This window comes from Furipterus horrens, unplaced genomic scaffold (assembly GCF_987537825.1).
Source record: "Furipterus horrens unplaced genomic scaffold, mFurHor1.1.pri manual_scaffold_10, whole genome shotgun sequence".
Lineage (NCBI taxonomy): Eukaryota > Metazoa > Chordata > Mammalia > Chiroptera > Furipteridae > Furipterus > Furipterus horrens.
In genome coordinates, this window is record NW_028327180.1 from 34,983,526 (window position 1) to 35,004,726 (window position 21,201).

The 21,201-nt window shown below is 41.8% G+C and overlaps 1 protein-coding gene across 9 annotated transcripts in view; it reads right to left on the reverse strand.

Moving 5' to 3' along the window:
- Positions 1-261: 261 nt before the first annotated feature.
- Positions 262-21,201, reverse strand: part of HMBOX1 (homeobox containing 1) — a 170,656-nt gene continuing 149,716 nt past the window's right edge. Inside the window, exons 7-11 of one of the 9 annotated variants that reach the window (XM_090289011.1) lie at positions 6,674-6,756; positions 5,130-5,225; positions 4,140-4,228; positions 3,852-3,923; positions 262-2,238 (exon numbers count right to left, since the gene is read on the reverse strand). In XM_090289011.1, coding sequence (XP_090145137.1) covers positions 2,101-2,238; positions 3,852-3,923; positions 4,140-4,228; positions 5,130-5,225; positions 6,674-6,756 — 478 coding nt within the window. In that variant the 3' untranslated portion in view covers positions 262-2,100. Of the gene's footprint in view, positions 2,239-3,818; positions 3,924-4,139; positions 4,235-5,129; positions 5,226-6,673; positions 6,757-21,201 lie in introns of all 9 variants that reach the window. The other 8 variants (XM_090289010.1, XM_090289009.1, XM_090289017.1 and 5 more) reach the window with 8 other exon arrangements.

The following is a 21,201-nucleotide window of genomic DNA, read 5'->3' on the forward strand; positions in this document are numbered from 1 at the left end:
GCTGAAAAAGTATATACATTTTCCCTCTGAAATCCATGGACAAGAGCAGGCCAAGCCCTGCAGACAGCTGTTTAAAGTCACAGATCCATGCACAGTGGCATTTTCACGCCCTCCCGAAGGCCTCCCCATGCTGACATAAGCAGGGTTAACAGATTCGGAGCTGGTCTCGGCAGCACGTGCCTTCAGTGGAGTCAGACCAGCTAAAACCGGCAGATATGCAATAACTCACTAATGAGAAAGAAAAACGGGACGGTCAGTAAGTCTCACTCTCAATAATTTTAAGTTGAAATTAACATTTCGGGGTGAGGAGGTAAGGAAATGGCACCTTCCTTCTATCTTAGAAATCTTCAGGTAACAGACGAGAAGACAGAAGCCCTGCTTAACAGCCAGCCCCAGAGTCCCCTTCCAGCCAGGCTCCACTGTCCATAGAAAGGAGAGATGGAACGTGGCAGAAAATACAGCAGTCATGCCTCTTTCAGATACAGCCCCCGCTGACACACTGGGGGCTGATCCCACTTACCCACAGTGACAGGGTGTCATTTAATCGGGATGCCAAGAGATCATTTTCATACAAGGCCAGTGGATGTAATTTTCTTTGATGCATGAATAGTTCATCACTTTGCTGCTAGATGACAAGGTGATCACAGGGTGACTTTATAACGTAAGTTCACTGTTTGGTATTTTGAGTTCTCAAAATGAAAAAAAGATTTATCAAATATAAATATCTCTAAAAAAGTAACAAAAGTGCTACATATGTGATCAAGGAAAAAAATTCCGTTAGTTACTGCCGCTTAAAGTAGATTAAACTTTACAAATATTACCACATCCATTATCAATATGGCTTCCAATTATTAAATAAATTGCCTGTAGCAATATAGCTTTTCACACCTCTACAAGGACAGAGTAAAGAAAACACCAAAGCAGTCACGTTCCGTCATATCTCGCAGACCCACCACATAAGTGGCAAATGTCCCCTGTTTAACTGCTTCTATTTAGGAAAGTATTTGCATTTGTGATAGTCAGTCAGCAAAATCCCACTATCAAGTCCTCTATCAACCTCTCCTATCGAGGGGGTTTCAGTTACTGGGTACAAAGACTGAGAGTTCGTTCACTCATTTTTGACCTTGGCTTCATCCTTGAAAGACTTTTACTGGTGGCAGGGAAAGGGGACAGGCAGGAGACACAGCAACTTCCGGGAGGCCCTGTGGTGCTTGCCCGGACAGGCGGTGCCTGGGCTGCGTCTCACGGACAGTGGCTCTGAGAACTGGACTTAGCGTCCTTAACACGTTCCGCTCGGGCTTTTCTCCAGTGCCTCTCAAACTGCGGTGTGTTTTTTTTTTTTTCAGTGACTTCTATTTTTGTCTTTTGTTGTTGGTTTTAATCATGGTCCCAAAGGCAGAAGGCAGTATTTTATCTACTAAGTCACACAGCTTGTGAGAGGAATGGATGTCTGTGTCAGGCATGTTAACTTTAACCAAAATCTGAGATCGGGTTTTTCCACGGACAGTCTTAGCCCAGCACCCAGAGAAGTGTGACCCAGCCACAGGGTGACTATGAATGAGGAGGCACGGCTTCTTGTGGCTGGAAGTCAACTGTCCCCGCCCACAGGAGGGGGTGCTAGTGTTCCTTCTACTCTGCGGACACTCCCCAAGTGGCGTCTGTCCGTCCCGGGCCACACCGCCTCAGCTCGCATCCTGTCAGTCTTGAGGAAGGAGAAGGGGTACGGACTAGTGTTACAGTAATCTAAAGGTACCCAAGGTTTTACACACAGCCTAGTATTTGAGAACTGAGGGCTATCTAAATACCTGGAAGCACTTTCTGGAATGCTAAGACAGAGCAGCAAGATTTTCTAGCCTCGGGGGCTGGGAGAGGAAGTCTGGTCGGTTGGTTGCTTATTATTTACTGGGAGTTAATACTGAGAGAGTATATGCGAAGGCTGAGGGCACCATGCCATCTTCACAGAACAAGAAGACCCTAACGGCTAACTGACATACAAGAAACTGCAAGTTATACTGTAAGAACACATGTTAAGGACCGAGGAAAGTCTGCTAAGGTGCTACGTCTAAACTAAGTTAACGTCTTGTGTCCACCCCTCCCTGATCAGTCATCATCCAGGGCCTCTGTCTTGATTTCGTTGGCTCCTTGTCGGGCCAACGCCAAGATAGTGTGGTTGACTGCTGCCATTTCCACAGCTAATGAGATGGGGTCTTGGTGGTCACTATGGCTAGTGTTGTCATCCTAGATGTGCAGAAACAAGAAACAAGTGTTAGTGACTGGTGCCGTTCTCTAGCTCACAGAAAGGCATGCTGGGGTGAGGGGAGGCAGAACATCTGTAGGGGGAAGCGGGGGGTGGGGGGGGCGGCTCACGACAGAGCGGAGGTGAAATGTATTTAAGCAGACACTGAATGGATATGCATCCAGAGACTTCTGGTCGACAGTCTTATGATTCAACAATGAAGCAGCATCAAAATGTTTTTTTCTTGCTGAGTATTTTATTCTTTCTTTCGGAAAGATTGCTGGTGATGACAATCAAACCTGGCTCATTCTAGTTTTGCACAAAATAGAGCACTCGTTAGTGAAAGCCACACTAGTGAGCTATTAAATTCTGGATTGGTACTCTTAGAAACAGATTATTAGACTTCACGGTGTCTCCACCAACCTGAGAAAACTAGACAAAATGCTAGATAGACACCAATATTGTATGGATTAAAATGTACATTTGTTTTAAAAAAAAAACAAACTCAATTACAACAGGACAAGAGTGTAACTGCCGGACCAACTGTGGGAGAAACCGCGGGGCGCTCTCTGGCTGTAAGGGGGCTGTGAGGGGAGCAGCGGGTGTCTTATCCCAGGGAAGGCGAAGCTCTCCTTCCACACACAGCTGAGGTGTTAAACAAGGCTGGGAAGGAGGCTGGCTTTGCAGGGTGCTCCTCAGGCACTGAAGAGTTTACAAACAAGGGGTAACTGTCTCAGGGGACTCGGCATCAGAAAGCTTTGGAGAGAGTAAGTGTGTGGGTGGGTGTCAGGGTTGGGGGAGCTTGGGACATGCTGCCCTTGGGGCATTTGGGAAAAAGATGGAAATGATCCCTCTAGTGGGTAGATTGAAAATAACAGGAATGTTTCTAATTAGACTTAGAACCTTGTCTTGAGTGAAATGTGGAGCTGTGATCTGGAGCCCTAACGAGAAGGTCACCCTTGGAAAGCATGGGTGCCCTGTTTCATTCTCATTTTCATGGATCGGTGGGAGGGGTTTAAAAAGGGTTCAGCCTGGGGTTTCCTGCACTCTTGCGGTACCTGCGCTCAAGCTGGTAAATGTAGACCATGAAATGGAAGCCAGGAGGGAAAACACAGTGGACTAGATTTAAGAGCTGGCTGAAGAGCAAGGAAAGGGGGAATCACCATAGGAAAGTTTTCTTTCTGGGGTTCAGGACAAGAGACCATATTCCAAATGGAAATTAATTTTAAATCCTATAAGAATTTTAATAAACTCTGTCCACAGATCAATGGGCAAGAAACTTCCCACATTCTTAGTTACTGCGTTTTTCCATCCAGTGGCTATACTTAAATTCATTTCCCCTGAGCAATGAGAGTCAGGGTGAGGGGAGAAGACATGCATGTGTGAGAGGGTGTGTGTGTCAACTGCCAGAGGCTCTGGAAGAGCCATGCGTGTCAGCTGCAGGGTCCCGCTGTGGTGACCAGAGTAAGGGGACCTTCCACCGGGTGCGGTGCTGGCGCATGTGTAGGCACGGGGGACAGCTACCCAGCACCCTAGTATTTCTCAAACATTGAGTGTGTGTGTAGTGAATGGTGTAACTTGCTTGTTTGGGTCAGATCCTCCTCTCTTCTTCTACCTTCTCTGCTTCTCTGCCTCCCTCTGAACTTCTTCCCTCCTCCTCCTCCCCATTGCGTACTTGCCAAGTATCCTGTTGTATGACAATAAATCCATGTGGGTGAATAATGACTTATCACAAATTCAACAGGACAACTGAATCTTACCACATCCCTTCCTAATTACACACAAGTACAGTGGAGGGACATTAGATTGTCTCCCCTCCCCCACCCCATACCAAGTGTGCCCACAGAACTGAGTTGTCACACTGTCCCACCCGCTCGTAACCAAGAACTGCTCAGCTGCTCACCTGCTCTGAGTAGTCGTTCCCATCAACGTCATCACTGTTAGAATGGCCTCCTGGACTCTGTACGTCTATCCCATGACTCTCCAGGATTGCTGCTTCTTCGAAAAAAGCAAATCGATCCCTAAATTATCTGTTATATCATCACAACGGCCTAAACGCTCAATTAATTTCTGAATTGAGGAATTAGGACATCATTAAACAAGAACCCAGATTTTCTTGTTTTGTTTCCTTAAAGTTGCAAATGGAAGAAACTCAGCTGCACGCAAGTCTGGGAGGAACCCATCGGTCACTCAGGAACCCCTGCTGTGTGCGCCATGTCCCAGTGGTTGACTGTTAAGTACTTGGTAAATACTTACCAACCAATGACACAGACCTCCTGTCCTCAGGTTCTATAGTGTTTGAGGTTTGTAATGATGAAGAAGGAGTAAGTTTACACATGAAATACAAATTTAGAAGCTCAAAACCAATCCCCCACTCCAACTTCATCTATTCACATTTCTTAAATACTCTTTTTTTTGTAAAAAAAAAAAACAAAAAACCTCTGCCTTTTGCTATGTTCCCTCTCTACTAAGATTCTTTCATTCTATTCTAACAGTCATTCTCACTCTAACAATAGTAAGAGGTTTCTTAATATTGAAGTCATAGCCCAGTAATTGTAACAAAGAAGCTTAGGGAATATCCCATAACCTCTTACAAGTATCTTTAATATGCACCACAGGGTCACTGCTCAGACCAGGTCTAACTCTAGATTCTAGAACAGTAAGAAGAATGAGTTTTAGAAATAATGATGCCATTACTATTATAACACAAATAGTTTAAATAATACTATCTTTGGGTTATTAAAAATACAATGAAAAAAAAAACACAAGGGCAATTTTATCAGGCTTAAAATTTAGGCTAATTTAGACTCGCAGTTCTAAACTGAGGTCACTTAAAACAAACACAACCTCCGTAGCTGCCTGAGCGGAGAAAGCAACCTCTCTGATACATTACCGATATTGGCTCTCCTCTTGATCTCCTTCCGTCTGTTAGCAAACCAATTATATACTTTCAGGGACGTAACTCGTTCCAGATCTGACAGTTTTTTGCCTGTAAATGCATATAATAAAATTCAGATCATCTATATCTGAGACTAGTTTTAAGGAATAATACTTTTCTTTTTTAAAAGTTCTTTTGATTGTATGTATTGCTGGAATAACAGATACAGGGCTTGTTTGTTTGTTTTTGCATTACCTAGTACAATGTACACAAATAGCAACTAATGACATAAAATCCTTGAATTCAGAAAGCCACACAGTGTTAAAGAATTCCAGTATTAGACATGATCTTAAAGGACTTCACACAGTCAGTCTGCTGGGGTTGAAGGTTCCCAGGACAGCACACAGAGGCCTCACCTGATTAGCAGCACTTGAGGCGAGCATGCTGTTCCTCAGCAAGCGTCCAGACAGCTGCAGTTTACTTAGGCCTTTAAGACCTTCTATTAACTAGGTTCCCGCTGTCCTAAGACAGAGGATAGTACGCATGTTTTCTTGGAGACTGACAGTTACTCTAACCATCCATTATTGTAACTATGCTAAAACACAGCACAAGCAGGTTGCATTTTAGATTTATTATCTTCTTTGCTGTCAAATGTGACTTCTTATGGATAGCACCATGCTTGCCAACAAGGACCCACCTGTGCCTTTCCCTCCTCCCCGTCCTGTTCTGTCTCAGCTTGTAATCCACAGTGGGCAGAGCAGCCAGAAAACAGGTGAGGGCCTCCATGACCTGGAGTACTATGTTTGCCAGAGGAGTCTGAGTTCCCACAGCTTTAGGACTGGGACTTTGGCTTATGTGAAACAAGGGTTGCAGGGCTGGGGCAACTGAGGTTGTAGGCTCTGGATTGCTAGCAATCTGGCTTCTAGTTAAGGGAGAGTAGATTACTCTTTAATTATTATAAAGCATTTACACTTTCATTTATAGCCTTTAAGCCAATAAAATTAACTGGCCAAATAAAGATCAACTGGATCATTTTAACTGAAAATGGTTTCTGGTAACAAAAACTGTAAAATGTGGAATCTCTCAGCACCTGGGAGAAAAGACATGTGTGTCTGAGTGGCTCTGCTAACTTGCATGGGAACAACAGAACTCCAGACTGGAAGTGCCCTAAGTTCTTCCTCGCTAAGCGGGAGTCATTCCAGTGTGGGGAGGAAACAGACGCTAACTCCAAAAAGAATTCTTGCTTCAAACAGGAATACAGAATTTTACAATTTACAATTAAAGGAAAAAAAAATCTTTCTCCAACTTTTCATGAACAAACCCTGTTAAAATATTTAAAATTATTTGGGGGGGAAATCTAGTCTTAAAAAAATTTCAAGGCCTCACATCTGAATCAGGGACACTCCCTGGAAACTTCCCCACATGAATGTTTGACTTGGAGACCACCATCCTCACAACCCTGAGAAGCACGGCTGGAGCAGGACAGGGCAGTGACTGTCCGGAGGATGACCAGATGGAGCCGAGGGCTGCACCACAGACAGGCGTGCCTGCTGCCTTACCTGGCTTCTGTATAACTGCATTGCAAGCATTTGCAATTTCTTCTCTCTTTGCTTCATCTGGGTATTGATTCTCATTGAAGTAACTGCAGAGGCAACCAATTAAAACACAGAGTTTGTACTTATACAAGTGTGCTCTCATGACACTAGCCCGCGGAAACATATCCTTCTGTAGGATGTAACTAACGTTAGTGTGTCTGGTCCAGGCTATCCAGTGGGATGTTCTGAGAGGCTGGAAATGGTCTGCTCTGAAGTGGCTAATATGGCACATGTGGCTGCTGAACACTTAAGTGAGGCTGATGTGACTGAGGAAATGTATTTTTAATTTGATTTAATTTTAGTGCATTTAAACTTAAAGAGCTACATGCGACTAGTGGCTACTACATGGGACAGCGCAGGCCTAGCCACTGCTATGCTTCATTTTAAAATGTCCCTGATATAAAAGTTACATGTGACATGTATGCCTGGCTGAAAGCACAGAGTTCTGTTTTTGAGGCACAAGTAACAATAACTTTTTTTTGTATGTCATATTGTTTGTGGTAGCAAAAATTGGAAATTACCCAAGTTTTCATCAATGGGAGAATGGCAGAACAAATTAGGGACATCTATATTTATACATAGCTATTTAAGAATGACTAGGAAAAAAAATAAGTTAGTGCTTTATCCATTGACCTAGAGGGATGTTTATGACATATTTCTAAGTGAGAAAAACAATCTGCAGAATAATGTGATGCAAAAAATACCATTATGGAATTTGAAAAATTCCTGTCTCTGTGCATATGAATTTGCTTGGACAAAAGCTGGATGAGCACACAACAGGCTGTAAATACTGATTCATTCATTGTGTGTGTGGGGGGGGAATTAGTGGAGGAAATGTCTTCACTTTTGCCTTTTCGCCTGTGCTAAGCAGAACACTAGTACTTACTACACCTTCTGTGCAGCAGTACCGAAAAGGAAGTAGGCTGACTGAGCCCGTCCTTAGCATCGTCAGATCTGTGAGGCTGTATGTGAGAACAGAATGCTTATTAGTGCTACTCTGTCATTTATGAGTTAAAAAAAAAAAAAGAACTTTTGTACTTTGAACCTGTAAACTTCAGATCAGTAAATGATCCTCTGTAAAATTCCAGTACCTTCCATTTCTTCAGGGACTTGCTTCCTCTCCCTGGAATCAGCTTTCCTCCTTCCCTCACTCTCCTGTCTGCAAGGGTGGAAATGCCATTCTACTGGGAATAAGCACTGGAGGCCCCTAACCCTTTCTGTGAATGCCAAACCCAACTTTTGACACAGCCACTCCCCTTCCCCACCTCATGGGCAGCATCCCTTGCGGCCATTCCAGCACAGCACTGACAGAGCCTAAAATTAGGTCACAGAACAGTATCATCCCAGACCTGCCTACTGCCGTCCTCCATTACGGTCTCCTGCTTTATTCCATGACTTAAGCATCTCTTCCATGATTTTCTGCTATCATTTTTAGGACTCCAATGTTCAGGCTGAGGACTTTTCAAGTCTCTTTCCCCATACCGCTCCACTTCCACATTCCTACTGGACTTTATCTTTATTACACTTCTGCTCTTTACTTGGACAAAGGCACGCTGGGTAAGTTCCACAAACCAGCAGTGCTGGCATCACTGGGAGCTTGTTAGAAAGGCAGAATCTCAGACTAAATAGATCTAAGTTTTAACAAGATCTCCAGGTGATTTGAATGCACATTCATGTTTTTGAGAAGCACCGGATTGGTTTAAAGTTCAACAGCAAAGACAACAAAAAGCAAGTATTATGTACTTGCCCTGTGGGTAAAGAAGAGAATTAGATCGGTTCTGACTTCAAGTTTACAATCTACTGAATAGACATATAAATCAATATACTTGAGGTAAAATTCCATAGGATGTCAAAAGGGAGTACTGTGGGAGCAGAGATGGAAATGTGCTCAGCGTTTCTTGCAGGAGGCTGGAAGGACTTGGCAGAGAAAGTTCTGCCTGAGTTAGGTCCTGAAGGCAGGCAGGAGTTAGCAAGGCAGAGAAGAGGAGGAAGAGCATTTCACGCAAGGGGAACAGCATGTGCAAAGGCAAGGGAGATGAAAGCCTTCGGGATTCTGTGCAGAGTGCGGCTAGCATACGGGGCTCACAAGAAGAAACAAGGACATAGTCGCCTGGAAAAGTAGGATGGGGCCTGCTTGTGAGGAGCCTTGCTTGTTCCTTAAGTAGTAAAGCCTTCACCCTGAAACAGAGGTTTTCAAGCCACTCAAGAGGTATGTTCCCAACTGTGTTTTGAAAGATAACATGTTTCCAGACTCAACCCTCAGAATTCTACCTCCATCATCTTAAATTTTGAAATTCTCCAATCAACTTTCTACTTACTGCTCCTCCTTTTCAAAGTAATTTATTCTTCATGTTCTTTATAATCTTAAGTCCCTTAACCAACACCCCCCCCAACTTAAAGAAATCTGTTCATCTGTTACTCTTCTCCTAGCCTCACCTCTCACGTTTAGCCTGCACCCCAAGGTGAGCCGAGCCAACAGTACCTCTAAGGAGAAACTTAAGAGAGCTCAGCACCTCTGACCCTCCCCATGTCTAGTCAGCCAGTCCCCTACCCTGCAGAGAGCACTGTCCACTTGTTTTCTTCCATCCTCCCCTCAGGGTACCACGTGTTCCTGGACAAAGTCATTCAACAGAACTAATTGGTGTCTTAAAAAATCCATGCTTTCCAACCTTAATTGAATTCCTCATTTCTGATGAGAAAACTTTTAGTCCTTTCTTTTTTTATTGTCTTCATAATTTCAGAACTTTATGCATCATAAATTCTGTGAGTCTCAGTACATAACCAATGCACTATCAATGAAGTTGGGAAGTAGGTATAATAATTTTGAGTTTGGACATAATTAATCATTCAGTCACCCAAAATGTGGACTGAGTCTTAGTTTATACCTGGCAATTGGCTAAATGGTCGCAAAGATGAACCAGACAAAGCTTCCCAGTATAGTCACTAGGGGATATATGTAACAAAATACATTACAAAGTATTGTAAAATGGCCTGTATTAGTGGTAGGAGTATAAATATATGAGAGCAGAAAGGAATGAACGTTAGTGTAGGGTCATAAAGAAACAGCAGGGAGGCTGGGTAAAGGGAAATAATATAAGGCAGAGAAAGCAACATGTATAATGAAATAGGGTCATGAAATAGCTTAAAATGTTCTGCAATGGCAAGAAGTTTGCTGTGCCTGGAATATATTGTACATGAGATCAAAATGAAGAAAAACGCTGGTCCAGATTTTAAAGGGCACAATATAGTTTGCAATTAACTTTTTTAGCAACTGGGGGCAAAGGCTTCCAAGCAGGAGTATTACATGATCGAACTTATTTTTGTAGGGCAAAATCCCTGTTGATACCAGAGAAAAGAAGCCAGTTAGGTAGCTCTGGCAATCAACAGCTGCAGAGAGGGTCTGAAGTGAGCTGAGGCACGGGAACAGAGAGGAAAGCCGGGACTCGAGAGATGTTTAAGAATGGTAATAAGGCTCCTTCAGGACAGCCTCCCCCCAAACCCCAAGATAGCCTGAGACATCGTACACACTATTTATTAGTCACCCTAGAGCATTTTAACCTTCATGTTGAAAGAATAAGTAGTTCTACTGTTACCAGGCGGATCAACTATAGGGGAATTTGGCTCTAAGACTCTTAAAAGGGACCTGTTTCTGAACTGGAACTCCAGAGTTCAAAACATACTTCTGTTCTATATCAGAATGTTTAGAGCCCTGGATGTTTTCCAAGACAAAAAAAGGGGGGGGGGGAGGACATAAACAGAAACCTACAGGTAACAATATAAAAGTGATAAAATAAATCTGCAGGGTACTATACATTTTTTAGACAAAGGACATTGTCAGCTGAGTAATCAGGGACTATCTTCAGAAAGGGAAACCCAATGATCATTTTGCCAGACAATGACAGCAAAGAATTAAAATGAAAAGTGGCAAAATAATTTACATGAGATGAGAAACCATAAGCTTGTAACAAATGGGAATGTCCTTGAGGCACTTTCATTTCAATAACACCGAAGTCTATAAAAATGGCAACCAGAAAATTCCTCCTTTCGTGATGAGGGAGCATACAGAGAAGACAGGGACTGACTCTCGAAGCAATGGATGATGCCGTGTAAACGAACTTATTTTTTTTCTGTGCCTTCACATGAACGATCTCTCCTGAAGAGATTCTTTTTTTAAATTTCACTTTAATTGGAGAGACTGAAAACATGCAGCTACGTTTTTGTTTTTTTTATTCATTTTTTAAAGATTTTATTTATTTTTAGGGAGAGGGCAAGGGAGGGAAAAAGAAGGGTGAGAAACATCAATGTGTGGTTGCCTCTTGTGCGTCCACAACTGGGGACCTGGCCTAAAACCAAGACATGTGCCCTGACTGGGAATCGAACTGGCGACACTTTGTTTCATAGGCTGGCACTCAATCCACTGAGCCTCACCAGCCAGGGCTGAAGAGAGATTTTAACCTCACCATTCCAGTCATTCAAAGATTCAGGATTGTCAGACACACTGTCCACTATCTTTAATCAGTATGCATTTCTTCATGATTTAGTAAAATTACGGGGCAGTGGGCAGGAAAGAGGAGAACATGAAAACACGTCGGAACCTAATTGTCCCATCTCCTATTTAAAGTGTCTGTGTTAAATGCTCTTCAGCAACACACAGAATAATTTAAAATGTCTTCTTCTCTCTTTTTCAACAATAGAGTGAAGGCAGAGAAAAAGCAATGGGAAAACCTTCTCTAAGTGCACCAACTAGCTTTTGTTAATCCATAAAGGTCTAATGAGTACCTCAGTTCATTTATAGAGCAGAACAGTGATACTCCGTATTGTATCTAACCATGTCAAAGCCCCTTTGATACTAACCACACCTGAAAATGCCCCACAGAAACCACCAGGGGCCAGAGAGAAGAGGGGCAGAGCTGGAAATCAGCTCTGCACCTGACTCATCATCATTTAACGTGAAACATTATTCCCTGATCAACCTCCTCATCTGAGAAATGGGTCAATGACAAGCTTACAGGTGGCCAACCTCCTCAAAGTTACAGAGCTGGCTAGGCTCAGAGCCACGCCTCCACGGTTCCAGGTTCATGCTCTTTCCTCTGGCTGCTAAGGAAGCTGCTGTATAGTGAACTGAACAGTGTCTTCTGAGAACTCACGTCCACCTAGAACGTCACAAAGTGATCTTATTTGGAAATAGGGTCTTTGTAGATGCAATCATGGTAAGGCTAAAATGAGGTCACACTGGGCCCCAAATCCAATGAGTGTCCTTATAAGAAAAAGAAAAGAATACAAACACTGAAGACAATGTGGGAATGAAAGCAGACACTGGAGTGATGCATCTGTAGGTCAAGGAAGGCCGAGGAGGGCTGGCCACTGCCAGCAGCTGGAAGAGGGGCTCTGGGGTGGGGGTGGCAGGCTTCTCCTTCAGAGCCTCCAGAAGGAGCCAACCCTGCTGATGCCTTCATTTCAGATTCTGGCCCCTGGAACTGTGAGAGAATACAATCCTGTTGTTTCAAGCCACCCAGTTTGTGGAAATTGGTTATGTCAGCCCTAGGAAACTAAGACAGTGGGTAAATGGCATTAGTCCAATAAAGAGTGGGATGGTCTTAAGAGATAATGTAATTCAACTGTCATACCTTGATTGACTTTATTTTACTATAGGCATACAACTGGCAAGAAGACTGGAATAAGCACTTATTTCTGAAAGTAGCCTGTCAGATGAATAAGTCAATTTCTTCTCTAGAAAGTCTGATCAGATACTGAAAAATTCTAACTTTATTCCTTTTTCTTCTGTAATCCAAGTTGAACTGCTAGTCCCTTTTTTTCTTTTTTTTGATGGTGAACAATTTTCATAATAACCTCCCATATCACAGCTTTCTTGAAATTTTTTAGATTGGCTACTTAAAAAATTTTTTTTAATTTTACTTTTATTTTATTTATCTGTTTTTAGAGAGGGGGGAAAGCAGAAAGAGAGAGAAACATCAATGTGTGGTTGCCTCTCACGTGCCCCCAACTGGGGACCTGGCATGCAACCTAGTCATGTGCCCTGACTGGGAATCGAACCAACGACACTTGGTTCGCAGGCTAACGCTCAATCCACTGAGCCACAGCAGCCAGGATTAGATTGGCTACTATATTTTTTAATTTTAATTTAAAAAAAAATTTTTAATATGCTTTATTGTTTATGCTATTACAGTTGTCCCAATTTCTTTTCCCTTTGTTCCCCTCCACCCAGTGACTCCCTCTTCAGTTGTCCCCCCATCTTAGTCCATGCCCATTGGTTGTGCATATAGTTCTTCTCAATAACTTCCTGTTTACTCCACTCCTTCCTACTCTGCTTCTTAATTCCTGTACCATCTCCCTCCCTTTCCCCCCTTCCCCCTCCCCACTGGGCTCCCCCCAAAATGTTCCCCATACCTGTAGTTCTTTACCCACTCTCATTGCCTACTTAGTTTGCCTTTGTTTCAGTTCTCTAGCTTCTGTTGTTGGTTGTTGTGATACAGTTTTCATTCTAATGTTCATAGTTTTGATTCTCCTTCTCCTAAACAAGTCCCTTTAACATTTCATATAACAGTGGTTTGGATCTGATGAATTCCGTCAGTTTTACTTTGTCCTTGAAGCACTTTCTCTGCCCTTCCATTCTGAATGACAGCTTCGCTGGACAGAGTAATCGTAGTTGTACGTTTTTACTTTCCATTACTTTGAATATTTCTTGCCAGTCCCTTCTTGCCTACAGAGTTTCTTTTGAGAAATTGGCTGATAGTCTTATTGGAACCCCTTTGTATGTAATTCTCTTCTTCTCTCTTGCTGCTTTTAAGATTCTCTCTTTATCCTTAAGTTTTGACATTTTGATGATAATGTGTCTTGGTGTGGTTCAACCTGGGTCCAGTTTTTTTGGAACACTCTGTGCTTCCCGGACCTGTAAGTCTATTTCCTTTCCCAAATTAGGGAAGTTCTGCTTCATTATTTTTTCACATAATTTTTCAATTTCTAGTTCTTCTTCTTTACCTTCTGGCAGCCCTATGATTCGGATGTTGGCTTGCTTATAGCTGTCCGATAAGTTTCTGGGCCTCTCCTCATTTTCCTCACTTTTTGTTTCCTCTTTCTGCACTGGATGACTGTTTGTTCCTTCCCTACGTTCCAATCTGTTGATTTGATCCCTGGTTTTCTTGCACTCACCACTAGTTTCGTATGTGTTTTCATTCATTTCAGCAGGACTAGCCTTCATTCCTTCCCTGTCTTGTTTAAGATCTGCTGTTAGGTCTGTAAGCATTTTTATAACCAAAACTCTGAACTGAGCCTCAGAAAGATTTCCTACCTGTTGCTTCATTAGATTAGGTATTTGCTGTTTGGTCAGCTGCATCACTGGAATCTCTATCATGATCTGTGCCATCCTGACCGTTTTGTGTTTACCTTTGCTTCCTGGGCTGGGCTGTCACACCGCTATGCTATAGGGGGTGGAGCTGGGCGACCCGTCTCACCACGCTGTGACATTTTCTTCGAGGGTGGGGGTCCAAAATGGATTCCTGCCATTCACTCTCTGCTGAGAGATCAGGAGCCTCCTCCTCCGTCCCCACCCCCTCCGGGCCTCACAGTCCAAGGCAATGGAGGTTTGCCTTCTCTGGCTTTGGAATTGCAAGCTGATGGGTCTGGTCTGCAGCCAGGGGTGCTCCCCAGGCGCTTCTTGCCTCCCCTTAAATATAGGTGTCTGTGCTTACCACTGTCCCACCTCCATCGTTGCTTCTGCCGCGAACAGCACAGCTTGAAGTCTCCTCCCCGGGTTTTGCCCCTCCTACCCGTCCGGACGAGCACCACTTCTTTATAACTTCATACACTGGACTTCCATTTATTTTCTGGAACTTCTGGTTATTGCTGGTTTTGTGGCAGTTGTATTCCTTCTTAGTTGTGGAGGGAGATGGAGCGTGTCAGTCTAGGCCTCCATCTTGGCCGGAAGTTTCCTATTTGTTTGCTTCCATGTCCCACGGAGAGCTGTCGCTCCTACTATGTTGTAAGGGGCGGAGCCTTAGGGATTCGTCAGTAGAGGGCGACCTGTTTCACCACATTGTGTCTCTGTATGTGGGGAGGGGTCAGAGAGGGAACAATGCCACCTGCCCAGCACTCGCCCCTTTTCCAGGCACCTCTCCCACTTCTGCACCGGACTGGCGCCCCTCTAGCTGCTGCCCTTGCCGTCGTTCCCAGAGTAGGGGGGGTCTGCGGACGTTCTAGGACCGTGGGGGCCCTTTAAACAAGCGGGCTCTGCTGAGATCAGCAGTTTCTGCCTCTGCCCCAACCCCCACTGGTTTGCACAGTCAGAAGCAATGAGGCTTGATTTTCCCGGTGCTGGGACCGTGAGCTGTGCTGTCTGGTGAGGAGCTGGGAGCGCTCCCCAGGTGTCCCTCTTGACTTTTTAAAACATGTGACTCTGCTTTCCACTGGCCTGCTGCCATTGCTGCTGCTCCCACCACCACACCGTGTCCTCTCTGCTCTGGCTCCGCCCCTCCTACCTGTCTGGATGAGTATTTCTTCTTTATATCTTTGTCTGCTGGACTTACATGTACTTTGATTTTCTGAAACTTCTGGTTGCTTCTAGTTTTGAGGTAGTTGTCTTCCTTCTTAGTTTTGGAGGGAGATGCAGCATGTCTGTCTACACCTCCATCTTGGCCGGAAGTCTAGATTGGCTACTTTTTGATAACAAATGGGCTAAGAGATTGCTGTATTCATCTTTATCTTCAGCAATTAGTGTCTTTTTAAAATTAGTGACTTTTAAAAAATCTTGGAATACTAAGTCCAGATAAATATTTTTGTAATACAACACATAAAAATGATTAATATTGGCATGAGTCAACAAAAAATCTGCTAAAGATATCTAATACAGCAAGTGTAGTTAGGTATGCTAGTCAAGAATGCAGAGTAGGTAAACACTGTGCTTGCCTCCTCCCACAACCACATCCAAGACAACTAAGTGATAAAACCACCATCACTGAGAACCACCTGAAGACTTGCTGAACACATATCCTATAACTAAGAATGTAAGGAAGAAGCTGCAACTGGGAGGAGGGATGATGACTCAGAATGGGCAGGCCCCACACCCACATGTGGCTGTTAGGAATAAGGAGGAATATATCAGCTGCAGAGGTTCCCCTTAAGGAGAAAGGGGTCCCAGCCTGGAGCACCAGCGCTGGGAGAAAGGGGTCCTCTCAACAGTTGCTGTGAAGATCAACAGGGACTCAGGCTGCGTGAGAAAGGGGCTGCTGTAGACCTACGCATCCTCTTAAGGGGCCCGAGCACAGATGCACTTGCTCACCAACACTCGTCCTAAGCTCCAGCAAAGGGACATACAAGAAGGAAGTAAAATGACTAGCTGCAGGGAAAGGCTTGGAGGAGAAGGGCTTGGGACAGTTCACTCTGGGGATGGAACACTGGCTAACCCTATTGTTCCTGTGTTGAACCCTCCCACAGCTCAGCTGGCCCGACACAGGCGGGCTCCAAATCTGAGCTCCGTTAACCTGGCTAATACTGTTAGCCCTGCCCTGGTGACTCCTTCAGACCGTACCCAACTATCACAGGAAGAACATCTTCTAGCACTTTCTCCACACAAGGAGCCTGCCTGGGACTTTCCTAAAATCTCTCAAAGTTCCGCAAACCCCAACAAGCAATAGCTGGACTTGGTGTGCCCTGTAACTCTTGCTAAGCTACCCTAGGCCCAGCAAACCAGTGACCAATCTAACTTGCACTGTAACTTCCAACAGGTAGCACCAAGCGTGGCACAAGAAGTTACCAGTCTTGGCTTGGAAAGCAGCCTCAATTAAGTGGCCATGAACTCAACACAAATGGCGCCTGGCCTCCATCCAAGGGTACCAAGAGTGACACTAGTGACAGGGGGCCTTCCTTTGCAGAAGAGCCTCTCCCAACTGCCTCCAAGCCCAGCACAAGCAGTAGTTGACTTTGACCTGCACTGGAGCCCCTCCCAGGAGGACAGTCTCAGCTGGCATTAAGAGTCCCACTAAAGCAACTCCCACACAACAGCTCATTCACTGTAGTCACAGTCAGCCTGATGGTCAATCCCACCAAATGACATGCCAACAGCAATCAAGGCTCAACTACAATAGAAGGGCACACACAACAGCCCACACAAAGCATACGCCTGGACACCCACTCAGGTTACTAGGAAGACTGTGCCACTGGGCCCCACAGGACACCTACTACAAAAGGCCACTCTTTCAAGAACAGGAGTTATAGCAGGTCTATCTAACACACAGAAACAAACTCAGGAAGGCAGACAAAATGAGGAGACAAACATGTCACAAATAAAAAAACATGACAAAACTTCAAAAAAAGACTAAACAGAATGGAGGCAAACAATCTATTAAGAGTTCAAAACACTGGTTTTAACAAATTGCCAGTTATATATAATATATATATATTATATATTGCCAGTCACAGATATATAAAGTACATCCTAGGGAACATAGTAATACTGTAATAACTAGGTATCATGTCTGATAGGTACTAGACTTATCAGAGTGAGAACTTCATGAAATATATAAATGTCTAATCATTATGTTGCACACATGAAACTAATATAATATTGTATGTCAACTGCTTGAAAAATAACATTACTGAAAAATAGTCATGGTGATGTAAAGTACAACATAGAGAGTATAGTCAACAATACTGTAATAACTATGTACGGTGTCAGATGGGTATTAGATTTATCGGGGAGATCACCTCAATAGTTACATAAATATCTGCTCACCTGGTACACCTGAAACTAATATAGTATTATATGTCAATTATACTTTAAAAATAAAAATTGAGAAAAAAGTATAATAAAATCTTAATGATAGAATCTATGTGCTAATTATAAAATTCTTTCAGATTCATTGTATGTTTGAAAATTTCACAGTAAAATATTGGGAAAATAGTAACTGCTAGGATTAATCGTGAAATAGTAAAATTCTAGCAGCATCCCTATTAAATCAGAAACAAGGTAACAAAGCTCACTATCCCAATGCAACTTTTTCTCTTGCTACAATTTAACATTTTTCTGAAAGTCTTAGTACACTAAGTCATGAAACAGAACTAAGAAACAAATGAAGAAGGAGGGCCACAAAACTATCATTTGCATATTATATTCTGTCAAGAAGACCAAGGGATAAATTGAAAATACTTCAGAAATAATCAATGGTTGGTTACTATATACACAAACAAAAATATCAAAACTCTCCCATGTATATGTACTGACCAGTTCAACAATAGAAAAAAGGTATATATTCATGAGAGCAAGAAAAATTTGAACTAAAAATACCGAATAAGAAATATATATAAACCATGTAAAAAACTGAACAAATTTTTACTCATTTTGATGAAAGGTATAAAAAACATATAAGACATGAAGAGGCATCTAACACATTCCTAAATAATAATAATACAGTATCATTTCTCCCTGAATGAATGTTTAAGTTTAATGTATTTCAGTAGAATTAAAACACATTTTTCTTATTTTTTTCTAGTGGGAGTGGTATGAGTCAACAATAAAATTTTGAAGTTCATCTGGAAAACCAGATAAAAATGGATAAGAACATTTTGAGAATAAATAGTAATAAATGGGCTCTATCTTGTCAAATATTACAAAATTATAGTTATAATAATCAGAACTATGGTTTAAGAATTAATAATAAGATCAACAGAACCAACAAAAAACAATTTTATATGCAAGAAAGAATCCTGAATCTAAGGAGGAAGGGAAAATTGGCTATCTGAAAAGTAAGGTCAATTAGATCCTAACCTATGAACCCAAAATATGAGAGTTAAATGTAAAAGTGAAATCATTAAAAGAAAAACAAACTAGAAGAAAACATCTGATGAGGAAGCACAAAAATAGAGCACTGGATTTATCTACATTTAAATGAAAATGAAATAAATTGCAAATAAATGCAAATGTAGAACAGAAAGAGTTAATGATCTCACTCTCTTAAGGAGTTAATATACATATCAATAAGAACACATAAATATACAACAGAAGAACTGGCAAGGGAAAAGAACAAACACCAGAAAGTGAAGTATGAATGGTTAACAGATTTGTAAAAATGTTTAGCCCCACTAGAATCATATGTGGACAAAAATGAAACACTGCTTTTCACCTACAAAGCTGATTTTCTCTCACTAAAACGATGATTACCGGAGGCATGGCAGGCATGCTCTGTTGAGAGGAGCAGTTAGTGATGTGAATAGCTTCAGCTTTTTGGAGGGAGGTGGTAGTATTATGGCCAAAGGTATCATTCTTCTTAGGAAAAAAAGGTAAGTACCAGGGCATTCATGTCAGTATTATTTAATAAGGCAAAACTGGGAAGAATTTAAATGTCTAACAAAGTAATAATGGTTAAATAAATTATGGTATATTCATTTGAAGAAGAGGAAGCCATTAAAAAAATCATTATTTTCAAAGAGCACCTAAAGACATGGAAAAATGTCAGTGAAAAAAACAGGTTAAAAAACCACATATGAATTATTTGTTACCCCCCGGAAAACTACACTGGGTTATGTAATATTACAAAAACCTTCCTCTGATTAATTTTATAACTGCTTTTCAAAATACATTTCTCTCTTTCACCATCCCTGTATCTGTCTACAAGCAAGATGTTACAAAGTTAGGACCTGACGTAAACACAGTTGTCAGTCAACCTAAATGTCCTACTGCAGGTATTGGGTAATAAATTATAGTATATTCTTAAAATGGGTTTATATATTAAAAACCATGTTTTCAAAGAGCGTATAAATAATATTAAATATAAAACTACTATACATCTCTACTTAAGACACAGAGGCAAACAAACACAGAAGCCTGTCAAGATGAGGAGGCAGAGAAATATGGCCCAAAAGGGGGAACGGATCAAGGTTCCAGTGGGAGAACTAAGTGACGAGGACATAGCCAACCTAACAGGTGAAGAATTCTAAACACTGGTGATAAAGATGCTAACAGGCTTGACAGATATGCTTAAGTATGGCAGATGCATAAGGGAAGAAGTGAAGGCTATGTTAAGTGAAATGAAGAAAAATCCACATAAAACCAATGGTGAGGGGAAGGAAATCAGGGTTCAAATCAATAATTTGGAATATAAGGAAAAAAAAAAAAAGTCAACCAGTACAGAATGAGGAAACAAGAATTGAAAAAAATGAGGAGAGGCTTAGGAACCTCTGGGACAACTTTAAACATGCCAACGTCCGAATCACAGGGGTGCCAAAAGATGAGGAAGAGCAAGAAATTGAAAGCTTATGTGAAAAAAATGATGAAGAAAAACTTCTCAAATTTGGCAAAGGAAATAGACATACAAATCCAGGAAGCACAGAAGAGTCCCAAACAAGCTAGACCCAAAGAGGACCACACCAAGACACATCATAATTAAAACGCCAAAGGTGAAAGATAAAGAGAGAATCTTAAAAGCAGCAAGAGAAAAGCAGAGAGTTATCTACAAAGGGGCCAATAAGACTGTCAGCTGATTTCTCAAAAGAAACTTTGCAGGCAAGAAGGGGCTGGTAAGAAGTATCCAAGATGATAAAAAGCAAGGACCTACAACCAAGATTACTCTATCCAGCAAAGCTATCATTTAGAATAGAAGGGCAGATGAAGTGTTTCCCAGACAAGGTAAAGCTAAAGGAGTTCATCATCACCAAGCCATTATTAAGTGAAATGTCAAAGGGACTTATTTAAGAAAAAGAAGATCAAAACTATGAACACTAAAATGACAATAAACTCACAACTATCAACAACTGAATCTAAAAGATAAAAACAAAATCCAACTAAGCAAACCAGAATAGGAACAGAATTATAAGTATAGGGATCATTTGGAGGGTTATCAGCTGGGAGGGGGAAAGGGAAGAAATGGAGAAATGGTGCAACGATTAAGAAACATAATTGGTTGGTACAAAATAAACAGGAGGAAGTTAAGAATAATATAAGAAAGGGTGAAGCCAAAGACCTTATATGCATAACCCATGGACATGAACTAAGAGGGTGGGATTGCTGGAGGGAAGGGGGTACTGAGCAGAGGGGAGCAAAGGGAAAAAAATTGGGACTATTGTAACAGCATAAATCAATAAAATATACTTTAAAAAAAGAATTAAAACTATCTGGTATAACCTTCTATAGTTTATATATAGATATGTACATAACAGAAAAATAACTGAAAATAAACCAAAATATTAATGCTTATCTCTGAAGAGTGGAGTGAAGAGGTATTTGAATTTTCTTCTTTGTATGTTTTTTTGCACTTTGCCATATTTTACATTAGTATCTACTAATTTAATTAAAAAGGCATTATTTGAAAATGATGTTTGTTGTCTTATAGCATGAGCAAAATAGAATTGCATAAATTTATTTTTTAAAAATAAATTTTCTTTTTATCTTAATGCCGTTTGGCAACGAACTTAAACTTTAAAAGTTTGTTTTACAAACACACAATAGTACAATGAACAAAAGATGTTCTACACTAATGTTTTGT